Source organism: Vicugna pacos, chromosome 9, assembly GCF_048564905.1.
Source record: "Vicugna pacos chromosome 9, VicPac4, whole genome shotgun sequence".
NCBI lineage: Eukaryota > Metazoa > Chordata > Mammalia > Artiodactyla > Camelidae > Vicugna > Vicugna pacos.
This window is the reverse complement of record NC_132995.1, coordinates 56,654,048-56,672,829: the sequence shown is the minus strand read 5'-3', so window position 1 is coordinate 56,672,829 and position 18,782 is coordinate 56,654,048. Positions and strand designations below refer to the sequence as shown.

The 18,782-nt window shown below is 37.6% G+C and overlaps 1 protein-coding gene across 3 annotated transcripts in view; it reads left to right on the top strand.

Annotated features, from left to right (window-relative positions):
* The window catches only part of MAN1A2 (mannosidase alpha class 1A member 2), a 161,620-nt gene extending 143,519 nt beyond the window's left edge, over window positions 1–18,101 (top strand). The window contains exon 13 of one of the 3 annotated variants that reach the window (XM_072967920.1): window positions 17,963–18,101. In XM_072967920.1, coding sequence (XP_072824021.1) covers window positions 17,963–17,966 — 4 coding nt within the window. In that variant the 3' untranslated portion in view covers window positions 17,967–18,101. Of the gene's footprint in view, window positions 1–6,021; window positions 6,506–17,962 lie in introns of those variants that run through there. The other 2 variants (XM_072967918.1, XM_072967919.1) reach the window with 2 other exon arrangements.
* The last annotated feature ends 681 nt before the right edge of the window (window positions 18,102–18,782 follow it).

The following is an 18,782-nucleotide window of genomic DNA, read 5'->3' as shown; positions in this document are numbered from 1 at the left end:
AATTTTAGAAGCAACCAGAGGAAAAAGACAAGTTAGACAAAAGGAGCAAATATAAGAATGACAGCAGAGAGCTCACTGAAAATAAGACTAAAATCCTTCATGAACATAGCTATAAAATAGCTTAAAAAGATGCTAGTAAATCAAATCTAACAACATACTAAATAGATAATACATCATGACCCAAGTGGGTTTATTCCAGGTATGGAGGCTTGGCTTAACAACTAAAAATCAGTCAATGAACTGTAAGAGAAAAACCTTATGATCACCTCAGTAGACACAGAAAAATCATTTGAGAGAATCCAACATCCATTTCTGATAAAACTCTTAGCAAACAAAAAATAGAAAGGAACTTTCTTAACCTGCTAAAGGGCATATATGAAGAACCTATAGCTGGCATTGTCCTGAAAAGCTAAGATCCTGAAAAAATGCTCAGCATCATTAGCACAACAAATTAAAACTACAATGAGATACCACTACATACCTAGTAGAGTGTCCAAATATACCCACACCTGAAGATACGTCTCTTTACTTTCTGAGTTTGGACTTTTCATGTGGAGATGCAATGCATGGAACATCTTATAATTAGGAGGAGAAAGTCAAGAAAATCATGGAAATTATGATTATTGGGGGAAAAAATTAGAAACAAAATCTCCTGTCATCTCAGAAAATCCTCTCCACACATGCAGCAGAGAAAGAAAACATTTTTATTGTTGAAAAAGCATTAAACCAGACTACAGTTTGCATCACAGGCAGATTGCAAAACCAGAAAGAAATCTCACCTTTCTATATAACGAGGCAGATATAATCAGTTACATACATGATCTGAAGATAAATGATGTACTGTCCTAATCTGAGAGCACAGTTGACCCTTGAGCAACACGGGTTTGAACTACGTGAGTTCCACTTACACGTGGATATTTACCAATAATAAATACTATGGTAGTACATATTCAAGGTTGGTTGAATCCGCAGACGTGGAGGAACGACTATGGGGAGGGCCTGTGGATACAGAACTTGGATTAACCCCCACATTGTTCAAGGGTCAAGGGCACTTTCTTGACAGCATCACTTGCTATACATAGTTCATTCTAAATTCACGTGGTAATTGGGTGGCCATCTATATTCGTTGCCTTTATCCAAGAGAAAAATAATACTTTTTTATCTTTATAACAAGTGGGTAGTTAGAGCTTGGAGAAAGGCACCTAACCTTCCAGGGACAAGGAGATTGGGGTGCTGTCTTCTCTGGTGTTTACATTTCAAAGGCATGGCTCCCGGGCCTTTTAAGAAAAACATTCCTATTGTATAAATATATACGACATCTTCTTTATCCAGTCACCTGTTGATGGACATTTAGGCTGTTTCCATGTTTTGGCTATTGTAAATAGTGCTGCTATGAACATTGGGGTGCAGGTGTCATCCTGAAGTAGGGTTCCTTCTGGATATAAGCCCAGAAGTGGGATTCCTGGTTCATACGGTAAGTCTATTCCTAGTCTTTTGAGGAATCTCCACACTGTTTTCCACAGTGGCTGCACCAAACTGCATTCCCACCAGCAGTGTAGGAGGGTTCCCCTTTCTCCACAGCCTCTCCAGCATTTGTCATCTGTGGATTTTTGAATGACGGCCATTCTGACTGGTGTGAGGTGATACCTCATTGTAGTTTTGATTTGCATTTCTCTGATAATTAGTGATATTGATCATTTTTTCATGTGCCTTTTGATCATTTGTATGTCTTCCTTGGAGAATTGCTTGTTTAGGTCTTCTGCCCATTTTTGGATTGGGTTGTTTATTTTTTTCTTATTGAGTCGTATGAGCTGCTTATATATTTTGGAGATCAAGCCTTTGTTGGTTTCATTTGGCAAAAATTTTCTCCATGGAATACTACTCAGCCATAAAAACCGACAACATAATGCCATTTGCAGCAACATGGATGCTCCTGGAGAATGTCATTCTAAGTGAAGTAAGCCAGAAGGAGAAAGAAAAATACCATATGAGATCGCTCATATGTGGAATCTAAAAAACAAAACCAAAAACAAACAAACAAAACAAAGCGTAAATACAGGACAGAAATAGACTCATAAACATAGAATACAGAGTTGTGGTTGGCCAGGGGGGCGGAGGGTGGGAAGGGATAGACTAGGATTTCAAAATTGTAGAATAGATAAACAAGATTATACTGTATAGCACAGGGAATCCAGAGGGAAAAATGTGATAGTGAGTGTGTATATGTCCATGTATGACTGAAAGATTGTGCTGAACACTAGAATTTGACACAACATTGTAAAATGATTATAAATCAATAAAAAATGTTTAAAAAAAAGAAATGTCAAGAAGATCATAATAAAATCTCTGAGTTTAGCTTTTTTGAGTTATTTAATGTAAATGAGTATTAACTGATCTGTAGTAAACTAGATAGTAAAAGCAAACCAAGAGAAAAATGCAATCCTCTTGTAGTCTGCCTCTGAAAGTTTTTCAAGATTTGGCAATGGCTGTATTTGATGGAGCTTATTTACTTAATAAAAGAATAACAACCCCCCCCCAAAAAAGAAAAACATTCCTAGATTATAAAGCTGGCAAGAGGTTTATGAAGCTTTTAAAAAGATTTACATACAAATGAAAGGGACAATTGGAAGTTTTTTCAAGGCAATGACCTAAGAAAAGGGAAAAAAGGGATAAGGTCTTTTGGCATCAGAAGAAATTTAATATTTTTTCATTAATCTTTAAAAGCCCAGAGATCTGACAGTGTTTTACTACTGAATTAACCAACCTTTGTTATCATCTGCCTCTGGGCTTTTTGTTATATGAGATAACCCCCACTGTTTATGTGGTTTAGGTATCCTCTATCCTAAAGGAAAACCATCCCAACTTACTTGACCCCTAAACGCAGAGGAAAATGAATTTTCTCCAGCTTCCTTATATATCAGGTTAAAGCCTAAACCATTGCAGATACCAGAAATGTTCTGCCTCGTTCAGGTCATCTTTTTAAAACTACATTTGAATCTATAATATACCCACATTTGTTTCAATATTTTTTCCTTCCCTACTCCTTCCCCTCAAGAAACAACTCTGAGATTTGAGAAGAGGTGTGGGGAAAGACAGAGAGAGGCAGATCTTTTGGAGAGGTTTTAGAAATAATTTCCACTGAGTGTCTTCAGTTTAGTTTGATTTCTCACGAGTCTGTTTCTAAGACATTATTTAAACATTAGGAGTACAAGGGAATGGAAGGTTTAAGTAAATTATTTTTCAAACAATCTGAGGTTTTCTTATGAGTTATTTGTAGTCCCTAATGTAAGCCTCTAGAGTTGTAACATCTATCCATAATACCCTGGGCATTGCCGTTGGTAGTTGTGAAAAAGAATAAACAAGTCATCAAGGCTCATTTGACAAACGTAAAGGATTAAGTGAAGAACAATTTAACTTAAGGTTCTTTTAGCCTTACCATTTCTCCATAGACACTTAGATGTTTCTCCTCAGACTTAATTGACTGTTCTTTCTGTAAAACTTAACCTATTTGGTGGTTACCACCAACACTTAGATTGAGATGACTTCTAGCACCATCACCTCTGTATGCCTTGTCTTTAAAGATAAGAGGAAGATGAAAGAGACGTATGTGAATAGTATTTAAAAATAGCTCTGGTGCAGGGAGGGTGTAGCTCAAGTGGTAAAGCTCATGTTTGGCATGCATGAGGTCCCAGGTTCAATCCCCAGTACCTCCTCCAAAAAATAAGTAAGTAAACCTAATTACCCCCCCCAAATAGCTCTAAAAAGCAATCAAGACATCCAATAAAGCTGAAGTACTTAATAGCACCTTTTTATATACTTACAGGCCTTTGTCAACATGCCATTTGTCATCTATTATCTTTAACTTTGAACTACAGTTTTAAAATCTTTATGAGAAGAAAAAATATCTAGTAGTCTGATAGCTAAGTTAGATTGTAGACTTTTCTCAACTTTCACAGCAAAGATCGCACACACTTCTCCAGCTATTCTATTTTGAAAAGCCAGGTTAAAATTCTTAAATTTAAATCAGTAATAGCGTACCATGTCCTTGACATGAATTGTTTAGCTTTATTACTTTAATTTCTAACATTTATTTTGCTACAAAATTTTAAATATATCTGGATATCTGTAGTGTGGCCTCTGCTCTCTAGAGATTGACTCTCCAAGAAGTGGTCAGTCTTATTTAAAACCCCTGCTTAAGGCCCAGAGGTGTCCTAGAGAGCCCAAGTGTGGGAGGTGTGCCAGTTTCCTAGGGCTGCCGTGACAAATTACCACAAACTTGGTGGCCTAACAGAAATTTATCCTCTCACAGTTTTGGAGGCCAGAAGTCTGAAATCAATTTCCTCTGAAGGTATCCCTTGGATGGTGGGAGCATAACTTCAGTCTTTGTCTCCACCTTCACATGACTTTCTTCCATGTGTGTCTCTGGGTCCAAATGTCTCTTGCCTTTCTCTTGTAAAGATACAAGTTGTTGGATTTAAGGTGCACCCTAAAACCAGAGTGATTTCCTCTTGAGATCCTTGACTAATTATATCCCCAAAGACCCTACTTCCAAATAAAGTCACATTTGAGGCTCCAGGTGGACATGAATTGGTAGGAGGCAGAGGAAGGAGCGGCACTAATCAACCCCCTACAATAGTATTAAGGGGATTTTTTTTAATGATTCTTTAAAAATAATAGTACCACTTTTGTTATCTAAAACCTTCACGTTCATTATCTTACCGATTCTTACAACATTGTGTTTATACTTCTGTAACATCCCTCATGGAAAGGATTCATTTCGCAGGATGTTGCATTTTCTCTTTCTATTCCTTCACTTACTCCTCTCCAAAGAAGTGGTGAGATTAGGGTGAGCCTGATCCATGAGCCCACATACAACCAAGAGACATGGAACTGCGCGGAACATAGCTCCCTGGACCTACTTGTGCCCAGGACACAAACAGCTCATGCTTCTGGTCTTCATACAGAGAGGCCCTTGCTATGTTCATCCAAGTCTTTTTCAGTTCCAACTTCTCTGCCTGTAACCTGGTGAATAAGTAAGTCAAGCAGATCTCAAGGCCTAGGCTCAAGGAGTAAGATTAGAAACGCTGTTACTCTCCATTCCATCATTACCAGTTATAAGTTGATAAGCAAACCAAAGTAAGTTTAGCTAAAATACTGTAAAGGAATTCTTCACTGAAGCCTGGTATGGCTCAACTAGTTACTGCTAAGATGAGGAGTTAGAACCCAGATACCCTGACTCTATATAGTTGTTTTTTAGTGCTTACTTTGATGATCTCCTAATAGAATTCAGATTGGAATTTGCCTGATATTATAGTTAAAAATCATTGTGTGTATAAACTATCATTTTTAACTTTTAAGTTACCACTATGGCTTGCAGTATTCATGGAGAGGTCAGGAGTCCTTGCCTTCATATAAATAATGCTATTACCAATTAAGAGAGACATAAATTGTTAAATCTCCTATAAATCCAAAATGTTTCTGAAACCTTTATTTAACAATTTGTAATCCCTGCTCCAAGAACTGCAAAAAATAATATATTAGGAGTGTGTAAAAGTCCTTGCTGTGTACAAATAATGTATTTTACTTATTTTCCTCAGTGTTTATTAATAAATGTGAAATAATTTATTTCTGGTTATACTATGAGCTCTGTTAGCTGCTAAAACATACGATTAATCTTACATCTGATTTTTAAAAGAATATCTGAAATATTATGAATTGGTTTGTTTTGTGCCATTTTACAGCCTTGTTTTATATGCTTCAGACAGGTATGTGGAATTTGTTTTTTAATTGTCATATTTCAGAGGTTTAGTTGTTCATCTTACTGGCTGTTCGTATGCACTGTTTTGGATTACATTGTTTTTGTGTTTTTAATCATTTGACTGAGGTTTATTCTCTGATACTTTTTTTTTTTATCAAAGCTGCTCAAAATAGGTTATTGGTATCCTCTGCCATTATAACTAAGATCACACGATCTTTGTGTTGAATTCTAATTGAAACTCATTTTCCCCCTTTTATTTTCAGATATTTGTATCTGCTGTTCTCCAGTGACGACCTTTTACCTTTAGACCACTGGGTATTTAATACAGAGGCTCACCCTCTGCCCGTGTTACATTTAGCCAACACCACATTTTCAAGAAATCCTGCTGTTCGATGAAAGCAGCTCCAGAAAGACCATTCTCACCTGTGTTTTGTTTACATGGACCACTACAGAAATTAGTCTGGAGAGGGGCCTTTTGAAAACCTGGACCTCTTAAGTCAACATGGCAGGGTGAAACGTGACTATTCCCCGCAAGACTTTTCACCTTGTAAATATCTCAGCTTTGAAATGATTCCATTTTATACCTGACCAAAACATACCCTGGTGTGTGCAGGACAGAGACCTGATGTGCTTTGATTCTTAACGAGATGGTCACATGAGAAATGATGCCTGTAACTACTAGATTGTTTTTAGAGTCCTAGAATATGGAGGCTAGATTTCCTATGGATAAGCCGAGAGTGTGGAGCACCTTGCAGGAATTAGAGATGGCCTTTGGAACCAATTATATACTTGTTTCCTCCCAAAGTGGAGCAGCTCTCAAATCAAAATGTTTATACATTGTTTATCCTTTTTTTCCTCTATTTTTAATAATAGAATAAATTAAAATAAACAAGAACAAAAGAACTGTATAACTGCATCGGCAGCAAGAAGATTCGAAAAAGAAACAGAGTACCTATCTCTGTGAATTTTCAAGTTCCCCATTAGATGACCAGACGGGCAACCATTTCAAATCTCAGTCTATTCCACTGAAATTTTGTGGTTAAACTTGCTTTCTCTGGGAGCATGATCTCACAAAGAGTACTTTTCATGTCTTTGTCTCCATATTGAATCCTTGAAACTGCTGTTTATCGTAACCACTTTTTACGAGCCTGGGTTTGGGATTTGTGCATGTTGTTCAATCTAGCGTTGGTAGCATGACAAAAGTGGGGGAAATGCTGCAGTTTGTTGCCTTGAAACCTGTTCTAAGAGAAAGCCTTGGTTTTGTTGATAGGAGATTATTTTTCCAAACCAGCAAATCTACAAAGTAAATTTTGTCCACTATAACCTCATTATAAACTTAGTAGAATCCCTCAATTTATAACTTTCTTTATGTGGCTTGGCAAAATTCACTATACTATTGTGCAGCTCTGAATTTACCTTGATGAGCCAAATTACTTTGATAATTTATTAAATCAGAAACAAAATGCAGTCAAACTTCCTTAACTATTCTTGGGACCAAGGATCCTGTATTTATTATCTCATCAAAGAGTGAGCTTTTCACAAATATGTAAAAAATAAACTCAGCTTTTTTTTCCTCTAAGAATACTTACAGAAATCGAAAGAATTAATCAGAATAGCTTCAAAATAATTTTTAGTGGTTAAAATGTGGTATAATTAATCCTACACTAAATTTGGGATATATCTAAGTGGCTTTCTCTTACCATCAATAGATTTTGCAATGATATTCCTTTTTAAAGAAATTATTATTTCTTTATATTTTGGGGGGAAGAACTTAAATTTTATCAAGAACTATAAGATAAATATCTAAGGCATAAATTTTCTGTCCCTTGAATTTCTGTCACAATGCAAGACACTTTTTTTTACATTTAATACAGACAGCTTCTATGACAGTAATAGTTGGGAGCAGTATTATTAGTTTGATATTTACTCAGAATTTCAAGATTTTATGAAACAGTGTGCAGGAAGCCCATCTTAGAATTCTGAAGGCTTATCTTCTTATTTGATAGTTTTTCTTTTTAATCTTTTATTAGCATGTGGTGGGTTTAAATTGGAAAAAGGTTTACTAAATTAGTGTAATTAAATATTTTCTAAGGGTGATCGTCTTCTACCACAAGTAGTCAGACAGTCCTCACAGTTCAGCAAATGATCCATAAAATGATAACCACCTCAAGATTTTCCGTGTACATAGAAAACAAGGATGTAGAGCCAGTTGCATTATTTAAATCTTTAGGAGAGTTAAATTTTAGTAAATCTTTTCAAATTGTAATATCTTTTACTAGTTGAAAATTTTTTAATTTTAAATGAGAAGGATAGATGACTGACTTTAGAAGAAAAAGGGAAAGTATTTGGTTCTCAAAAGTGTTAGCTTTTCTCCCAAAAATAGCACAGGCCCACTTATGAGTCACTAAAAAAAATGAAAAGCTTGACTTGGCAAAAGACCCAGAACAGTTGTGTAGATGGCAGTGAACCTTCCCTCACTTCATTTAGAGGAACACAGAGGAAAGGGGCCTCCTTGGTTCCCCAGGAGCTTCTCAAGAAATGAGAAGACAGAACCCCCACCCCAAGTGCTCTGTTTATATTTCTCAGATGACTGAGCTTGAGAGAAGGCAGAGAAGTGTACAGTCGCGGCCAGTTCTGGTACAAACAAAGAAGTTTGAGAGGGACAGAGGGAGAGTCTTCACCATCTCCCTGCCTTCCCTGATGATGAGATAACTAGAGCTTATAACAGTGCTTCCATTTTTTTTCCTTCTCCGAATACCAAAGGCAATTAAATTTAAGTCAGCTACAAATGGCTTGCCAGTGTCATGCTTTATTTCTGTTACAGATTTTAAAAATTATTTTCTCCAAGATCAGTCCTTATCCCATATTCTGCTTAGTTTCCAATTCTTCACTTCATTCTGTCTTTTACAGTCTTTTGCATTTTGTAATCCTTATTACTCAGGTTAAATACTCATTACATTTATAAGACCTTCTGCAAAGAGCCTAGAGATGTTCCTTTTCAGGTGCCTCCTTAAAATCTGACACATTACTTTGTGCCTTTGGCACAAACAGGTGGAGTAGATAGAACGTTTGGGACACAAAAGAATAAAATAGAGACGTTGAACACCCCTCTACCTTCTATATTTATTTTTCTTTTAGAATTTTAGAATCACACTTTTTGGTTCAAACCAGTATAAAGTTGTTAAACCAAGAGAATGTGGCCCCAACCAAAAAGAAGTCTCAGTGCAGAAAGGTAAGTGCCCAGTCACAGGGTTCTTACTTCCTGGTGGGTTGCACAGATGTGCTGTTTTATGTATCTCTGACACCAACTTATTCTTGTCTTTGAGCAAACGTTTATATGTAAAAATCAAACCTGAATATTGAAGGAATGTATTCCTTTTGTAGACTGTTGACCCTGATTCTCTGTGGTGTCTTCTCAGGCAACCCAGGGCTTCACTTGGTAGATGCTAACCAAGTAGTTTGACATTTTGGTCATGAACTTCTCATCTCCATTCTCCATTGCCAAAATCTTTGTCAAAACTACAAATTTGTTGGTAAAACTTGTGCTTGCCATTCTCACCATGCAGTTTCTCCTAGGCCTGGATTTCTTCAAATGAATGCATGAGTGAATGAGAGAGTGAGTGAACAAACACAGAGGACCTAATGTGTGCCACGCATTGTGCTAGGCACTTTCAAGTATTAGAACATTTTGTGATTCCAGTGGCATTTTCTGTATGAGTAGTTCATATCATTTTAAATGTTTTCCAGTATGATTCATGTTACAAAATCCTTAATTTTATATTTCATTTAAATTAAAGAAGAAAAGAAGTGATTTATAATATATTTTAAACAATGTGTTACTATATAATGCTAACAGCTATAATTGTAGTTAATAACTATAACGCCTTGGAAAATGTCAAAGAAATACTTGATTTCTGATGCAACTTTGATTAAAATATTTACTTTAGAAATAAATAAAAACATTCTTATTTTGCTGTATCACTTTAATTACATAATTGAAAGTTAATGTTTTATAGAAATGCTGGTTATTTTATATTCAAAAAATTTTGTCACATAATTCGTGGGTAAAATTTACAGTTGTACATGATTTATGCTCTGCTATGGGTCCTAGTAATGGCCCCATTTTAAATGTAAAGAAAAATATACTAAAATATTTCTAAGCTCCTAATAACAGTTCCTAGTAATGGTATTTTTGAGTTCCTATTTTTCTTTAGGTTCTCTTACCCTCAAATTGGCTAGCTCCTATCTTATCCACTCTTTACATAGGTATATACATAAATATAATTGTGCACAGAGACATTGTTAATACTGTCTGTGTTTGTTAATTAACAAACAGGAGTTGTTAACTGGTTTTGGCTGCACAAATTCTAAGCAGGATATTTGAATAACCAAATATGATCTGGAGTTTAATGCACTTACTCTGTTTCAGGAACACTGGTGAAGATGACTTTCTGTTCCTTCAGCTCATGCAGATCACGTTCTTTGTGATCTATAATGAATCAGCCCGCTTTCCTGTGAAGGGCCAGATAATAAATACTTTAGGCTTTGTGAGCCGTACGGTCTCTCTCTGCTACTCAGTGTGCTGTTGAGACGTGAAAGCAGGTGTAGACAGTATGTGAGGGAAGGGGCGTGGCTGTGCTCCAGCAAAACTTCACTTACTGAAACACGAAGGGCTCGATTTGGCCCACGGATCATAGTTGGTAACCCTTGATCCCAATTTAATTGGTGTAAGACCTTGAAATCTTTGATATGCATTTTTTATCTGTGTTTTGAGTACATAATTCATTTTCAAAGCAAAACGATGTATGTATGTACAATTGTATGTTTTTGTGTAACCTAAATCTATATATTTGTTGTCTTGAAGATAGATACACTCTACTGGAATCTGTTCAGGTTTCAATATGATACAGCTATCTTGAAAGAGGCATATTTTTTGTTCGTGGGGTATGCTATCAGCCCTTATCCTTGCCTTGTCATTTAATGCCACAATTCCAGAGTGTGCAAAAGGAAGGGTCCCTGCGGTGTCAAAATAGTATATTGGCTCCACATTCTGTCTGCTCTGTGACCTTTGGGCCAGGACTCTGAATTGCTGGAGCTGCAAAAGTTCCTCCGCTTGAATACTTTGGGAGGCCTCTGACAGGAATATGATAGAATTTCTGACCTTTGTGCTGAAGAAACCAATCTCTTGAAAATTTTTAAGCAACAGAAAATGGGTTATGTGCCTCAGTTGCCATTTGGCAACCACTGTTCTTTTTAAGACTGTAGAAGGGCACCGCCCCTTTTACCTCTAGAGCAGCCTAAGGCTGAGGAGTGCAGAGAAAAGATGTGTCCGAAAGAGGAGTTCCCCGTCTTCTTTTCTTGCACTTGCCTCAAATCCTTTTCAAGTCAATAACGTTATTTCAGAATGTCAGTTTGCATCATATTTAAATTAAAGCATCTTCAGCCTCAGTCTTACACTTCTACTGTTTAACGACTTATCCGTTTTAAACCTTGAGCCCAGCAGAACTCGTGAAATGACACAACAGTGCTAGTGCGTATATACAGTGCAGTGTACCGATCGTCCTGGGAATAGATTTTCCACTCTGAAGTTTATCAAATATTTCACTGTATTTGGAAATTTTAGAGGAGGGGAAGCCTGTACTCGGAGTGAAAGGGGAAGCACACATTATAAATGAGTTGCCTTTCTAGGTCCAGCATACTGTACAGATGGCTTCGGCTCAGTGTGAATGTTAAGTGTGAATTCAGAGACATACGTCCACATTACATACATGTTGCCATGCCGAGGATTTTATATCGTTACAAATGTCTTGCAGCTGTTAGATGCTACAGAATTCTCCTGCAGATTGTGTACCAGAAAACCCCGTGGAGATAAGCTCAGCTCTTTCTTGGGAAAAGTCAGTTTTTAGAAAATTTGGAAGTTAGTTTTTGTTGGATTAATTGAATAAAGCATCCCCAGTTTTTACACTGGATTTGGAAGTTAAAATGCCATTTCTCAATCTCACTGGTCTAATTCTTTGGTATAATTTTTCCTTAAACTAATAGGTGGGGCAAGTATAATCCCCTAAATCAGTACCCACTGGCCACTCCTGAACGGATTTCCAGTCATGTCCTCCATATGTAATTTTTATAAAGTAAAGGTAATATTGTATATTGAAGATTAAATAAAGATGCTCTTTAAGCGAACAGTCTGTTTAGCCTTCATTTGTTCCCACTGATGACAACAGAGTTCAGATCTTCCTGTTTACAGAACAGCTTTGGCTTTTACAGTCACTGGTAGTCTTTGGTCTCCCACATTCAGGGAGTGTTTCTTTTGGTTCAGCTAATCTTCACATTTCCTGATGTCATGGAAAGATGAAGAGTTTGCTTAAAGGGTAATTTTCATGCCATCTGATTTTAAGAAAACAAACTATAGACCTGTGTGACAATCTTATACTATGACTCTGCCTGTTCTCTCTGAGATCTAATCGAGTCCCACCTCTGAGACCATCAAGCTTAAAAGTTGCCTTTATCACTGGATCTCATTCTGTCACATTAGAATCTGACCTGACCCTTTTTAAGTGATTCTCAGGCAAAGATAGGCCCAAGAGACTTGAGGAGTAGGATCAGCTAGACTGTAGACAGTGGTTTAATCTATTGATACTGTAAAAGCACAGGACACTTAAAAGTCTGTACCCATGGAGCATCAAATAGGGTGGTAGTAAAACCTGAAATAGCAGCCAGTTTACATCCTTGAGATCTAATTCTTCCTGGCACAGTGGATTTTAACTTGATCAAAAATTTAAACGAGGAAATTTACATTATAGATATGTCAAAATTAATTGTGAACTTATCTTTTCAGAAGCAAGTAAGACAGGACCAGATAAAAGAATAAGGATCTCTCAGTGACTGTAATTTGATAAAATCTGGGCCTCTCTCTGTCTGCCAAGTACCTGACATTTTCATCATTATTCCATTAGTTTAAAAGCCTGTCAACATGCAGATAGCATTCATGTTAAGAGTATGAGTTCCTCATAGAAACAGGGTAGACTGGTGATTGCCAGGGGCTGGGAGGTTGAGGGGAGGTGGGGAGATGTTAGTCAAAGGGTACCAACTCCATTTATAAGATGAACAAGTTCTAGGGATGATAGTTAACAACACCGTATTGTATACTTGAAAGTTGCTATGAGAGTAGGTCTTAAATGTTCTCACCACACACATATCAAAAAGATGTATGTGAGGTGATGAATGTGGTAACTAACCTTATAATCACTGCACAGTATATGCATATATCAAATCATATACACCTTAAGTTTACCCCATGTTATGCCAAAATTACATCTCAATAAGGCTGTAAATTTTTTTAAAAAGAGCATGGATGGGTTCAGATGGCGAGAGACTGCAATTTGTTGACTGACCTAACATTTCTTTTTAAAAGAAATTTTTTGCAATAAGATATTTGCTAGAAGTATAAAATCCAGTGGCATTAATAATTACATTAGCAATGTTTTACAACCATCATCATTATCTATTTCCAAGACTTTTTCATCACTCCAGTCTCTGAAACCATTAAGCAATAACTTCCTATTCTCCCCTTAAGAAAATTTCAATTTCTTAACCCTAAGAAAATTTTAATGTTTTTTGTCTGTAAAAGGAGGGTAATACAGGATTTTTAGGAGAATTAAATAAGAAAAATCCATGTACCTGGACTGAAATAAGCTCACAACTGTATTTGCTATTTTTAATTATTTTCATTAGCAACAGATTCCAAAAGGAATAGAAACAACCTAGTAAAGAGGGGAAGGGCAGTAAAGAATCAAGAAAGCAATCTAGTTCCACCTCCTTGTTTTATACATAAGGAAACTGAAACCAAAAGCAGGTAAAATGAAGACATTAGATGGTCTTTAAAGTGGTTTTGCAGTTTTATTCATGATTTTATGGAATGTGCCGTTTCGTTGTTATTTTAAAGATTTAATGACATGCAAATATATTAATAATATATATGAACAAAGCAGTTTAAAAACTATCGTAAAAGTCACTTTTTGTTAGAACACATACTCAGAAAAAAAAAACACTGAAAGTTAACAGCAGTTATCTTTGTATGGTAGGAATATAAGAGAATTGGGGTTTTTTTGCTATTTGCTTGTTTAACTTCAAAATTAACAGCTTTATTGAGATATGGTTTACATAAAATAAAACTTTCCCATTATAAGGGGAATTTCAGTGATGTTCAGTAAGCTTATAGAGTTTTACAGCCCTTCCACAATCCACAAAGCTCTTCCATACACATTTGCAGTCAATTTCTGTTCCTAACCCAGCCCCTGACAACCACTAATCTGCTTTTTGTCTTTATAGATTTGCCTTTTGGGGGCATCTGGTATAAATTACATCATACATACGTGGTCTTTTGCATCTGGCTTCTCTGACCTAACAATGTTTTCAAGCTCTGTCTACACTATAGCAAGTATCCAGAGTTTTTTCCTTTTTATTGATGAAAATATTTCATTGTGTGAATATACCGGACTTTCTTTACCCATTGAGCAGTTGATAGACATTTTGGTTTCCACTTTTTGGCAATTATGAACAACATTGTTATGAACCTTGCATACAAATCTGGGTGTGGATATGTGTTTTCATTTCTCCTGAGTATGTACTTAGGAGTTGGAAATGCTGGACAATATGGTCAAGTTACGTATAACTTTAAAAAACCACCATACTTTCTTCCAAAGTGACTGTTTTGACATACCCACCATGATGCACAAGAGTGAGAGTACCAGTTTCTCTGTATCTCCACCACCATTTGTTACTGTCTGTCTGTTTTGTAGCCATTCTAGCGGATGTGAGGTTGTATCTGCATGTGGCTTTAATGGCATTTCCCTGATGACTGATGGTGGTGAGTCTGTGCTGTTAGCTATGTGTGTTTCTTTGGTAAAATGTCTGTTGGAATATTTTGCCCATTGAAAAGATTGGACTGTCTTACTGAGTTGTAAGAGTTCTTTATATATTTTGTATTTATTTTCTCTAAGACTGTGGTTTGTCTTTTCATTTTTAATGGTGTATTTTGAATGAAAAATACTTTAATTTTGATCAAGTGTAATTTAATAATATTTTCTTTTATGGATTTTCCTTTTTTGCCTAATTCAAGGTCATGAAGACTTTGACCTATCTTTTCTTCTTAAAGTTGTATAGTTTCTAGTTCTTACATTTAGGTGTATGATTGATTTCGACTTACTTTCTCACGTATGGTACGATCCAAAGTTGTCTTTGTGTGTGCTTATCTGTCCCAGTACTGTTTATTGAAAGGACTGTCCTTTCCCTGTTAAATTGCTTTGGTACCTTTGTAAAATACCAGTTGGTCATAAATGTATGGTTTTATTTCTGTATTCTTAATCTTGTTCCTCTGATATTTATCTTTCCTTACGCCAACACCAGCACCACGTTATGTTGATTACTGTAGCTTTAGAGCAGTGGCTCTCAGTCAAGGGATGATTTTGCCTGCTTCCCCCAGGAGACATTGGCAATGTCTGCAGACACTGTTGATTGTCATGACTTGGGGAGTTCGGGCGTGGTGCTCCTGGCATCTAGTGGGTGGAGGTCAGTGACAGAGACAGTATTTACTGACTACTTTTTTTTCCCTGAAAATAGGTCACGCTCCTGTTTCTTTGCATATCTTATCACTTTTTTAAATTGAAAATTAGATATTTTAGGTAATATTATAGAAACTTTGGATTCTGATTTTATCTCCTCCCCCCAGGGAGGTAGTAATCGTTGCTCCTGCCATTTTTCTGTTTGTTTGTTTAGTGATTTCCCTGGACTAATTCTACAGAGATCGTCCTTCTGTGGCATATATGGCCATTGATGTCTCTGCTCAGTGTTACATGTTTTAAATCTTACTTACATTTTTTTAATGTGGCTCCCTAGGAATCACCTCTGTGTTAGCATAGCTTAGTGGTCGGCCAATGATTTGTCAGAAGTTGTCCTCAAATATCTTTAGCCAGTAAGGGCTTTTACCGCTTGCCAGTAGATCTGTGTGTAGGTTGTAGAACACGTTCAAAATGCGTGCAGCTTACAAGTTCACGCAGCTTGTCCTCTACCCTGGGCCCTCGTGAGTTGCTGCCTGTGTCCAAGGCCTCACATTCAGCCAGGAATGCGTGCAGATAGCTAGGGCTCTCTCGAGTCTCCCCTGAATATATACGCTGCCTTGTTCTTGCTTGTAGGCTTCCAAACCACCAGGAATATGTAGCAAGGCGGACTATGGTTGTCTCATTCCACGGACCTATCTCCCTGTTAAATTTCTGGCCAGTCTGCCAATCTGTTGCTTGTCCCATCCAGAACCAAAACCTCAGGCTAGCTACATTAATCTTTCCTATTCATTTACCACTGAGAATGCCCGGGAGAATGGAGTTTTTCTGCACTCACTCCTCTCCAAATCAAGTCATCTCCTTCCAACTTGTCCTGCCTGGGAGAACAGCCCTGCTGATGGAGCTGGAAGGAGATGGGAGTGGCCCTAGGCTAAAATACCACAGACATGCTGTTCTAAGCCAACGGTCAGTAATTCTTCTTGAATAAATGCTTCTTGATTTATTGTATGCCTTTGCTCAATTTCTAGAAGTTTCTCTGTTTTATTCTTTTTGGGGGAAAGAATTTGCTCCTCGCTCTGCCTTTTGCCATTCCAGGAATAAATAGAAGATGGCTGGCTGGATATTTTTATCAGTATTCTTTATAAATTCCTCTAGAAATGTTAGCCTTAAAGCAATTCTCTTCCTATCTGAAAGGCCTTTATCTATGTCTAGCAAAACCTACTCGTCTTTTGTGTTCTCATACACTGAAACTTTTACAGAACCTTCCCTGACTTCCCTAAGTTTGAATGACTTCTTCCATATTTGTACATCCATTGTTCTTGTTCTTAACTCTCTTATGATTTATCACATTTTGCCTTATATTTATTTGTAGACTTGCCCTTAACGTCCTCTACTAGCTTGTCAGAGACTTAAGAACGTAGTACAGTAGCCATTTTTTAAATTCACTTAACAACTCATATATCTGTTAAATAAACACCCAGACCTCAGTGTTTCCACCAGAGCAGGCTGCCCTATTGAAGGGTCCATTTCTCTTGATTTGGAATTTTCTAGCAACAAAACCTTTATCAAAGCCATATATACTAGGAAGAGTGTAAACATCAGAGAAGGGCTATGTCATGTAGTGTGTCCTTTTTATGCAAATGTGGGAAATACTCAGTGTTGTTGGTTCACAGAGTGTCAGAAGGGCCTAGTAGGAGGAACAGGGATCTCTGATTAGTCAGGAATCCAAAATTGTAGTCTTTTATCTTCCTCTGAATGTTTGTAAGGCCTTAGGCAAGTTATTCAGCTTCTCTGAACCTCTGCGTATCTTCTGTAAAATGAGGAACCTGGGCTAGGAAATCTGCATGTGAGTTATGAGATAGTTAATGTGGTTATTATATTGCACACATATTTACTGAGGTTTCACCTACTGTTTCCAGAAGCCTCACGTATATAGAAATCAAAATAAAATCTCCCCCCAAACAGGGATCGGCCCAGTCACTCCTGGGACAAGTGCAGTAGCAGAGGATCGCATTCCATATGGCAGGGGCAGAACAGGAAGAGCACGTCGTCACTCTTAGGGTGGGCTTGGGAGGGGAGAAGATAATCAAGAAAGATTCTTCAAGTACCTGACATTTGAACTGAATTTTAAAAGGAAGTAGAGTTTGAAGGTAAGGGGGAAAGGAGCTATTGGATAAGGCAGAGATACCTAAAGAAGGAGGAGAGATGAGATCCAGAGCACCGGTGGGAAGATGAGCCGTGGACTTGGGAAAGGACACCCACTTCACTGAGACCCATAAAGCAGTCCTCTCGTGCAGTCCTTTTCAGACCCCGAGACCGCTTTGTCCATGGCCCAGGGCGGGCCAGCAGGAGCACCCACCAAGATCCCAGGAGTGACTCTCCCTCCTGAACACCTGAGTTCAGTCATCCACCAATACCAAAGAGCCCGTGAGATAACACAAAACAAATGTTATTTAGGAAAGAGATCAAGGGGCTTCCCTGGAAATACCTTTCAAAACTTCTCACCAAAACTTCGGATGACTCCAAAACAAATTAGCGTGGGCACAGTATTTTGAAAAGATTCAGCAGTAAGAAGCCAGAAATAGATGCCACCACAGAGTGATAATCTCTCTCTCTCTCTCTCTCTCTTTTTTTTTTTAATCTTCAGCTAATTGAAGCCTGGGAGGCTCAAGACACAGAGGAACCTCTTGCTTAAGTGTTTCAGTTCACCCTGCCATTGGCTAGCAGAGCGATGCCGCAGCTCTTGGCTGCGCAGGCCACAGCACAGGATTCCGCCTGCCCCAGGGTGCCTGCCTGCCCGAAACCAAGGCAGTGCCGAAACGTTTGCCAAACAAGACAAATATTGCCTAAAAAAGACTTTTCCATTTCCTTCTTGATATGACCTCCCTTCCTTTAAAGGCTTTGAACTAATAGGTAAGAGTTATTAAAAGACGAAAAATGTCTCATATCAGAAGACAGACCTAGAAAACTTCTAATTTGAACCCTACAAATGATTTTGGCTCACCCAGGACAACAGATATGCTCTGGAATTGTGTATTTAATGACACTTTATGAGTCAAATTCTAATTGCTCACAGTTATTATTTGTACAGCTCTGCTGCAGTCCTTTAGGAATTATTTTTCTTTAAATATTTATTGAACATCTGTATGCCAATAATCATGCAAGGCACTAGAGATACAGAGCCCACTGTGACACTTGGGGATCTGCTGGGCTAGAAGAGCCAAAAATTATGTTTTCCAGTAAAAGTGTGTCCCAAAATGCTACTGGAGGTTAGGAAACAGAAACTGCTGGTGGCAAGAAGGCAGAAGGGCATGGCAGCAACATGATTACTGGTAACAAGCCCTAAGTCTTCCCCACCGTGAAGAAGGGAACGTGAGTTTCCTAAGTAAAGCAAGGTTTAAAGGCTAGATTTGTTCCTTCGGGAGCAAGCAGAGCTACTTGGTGGTGAACAGAATGCAGAGGAACCC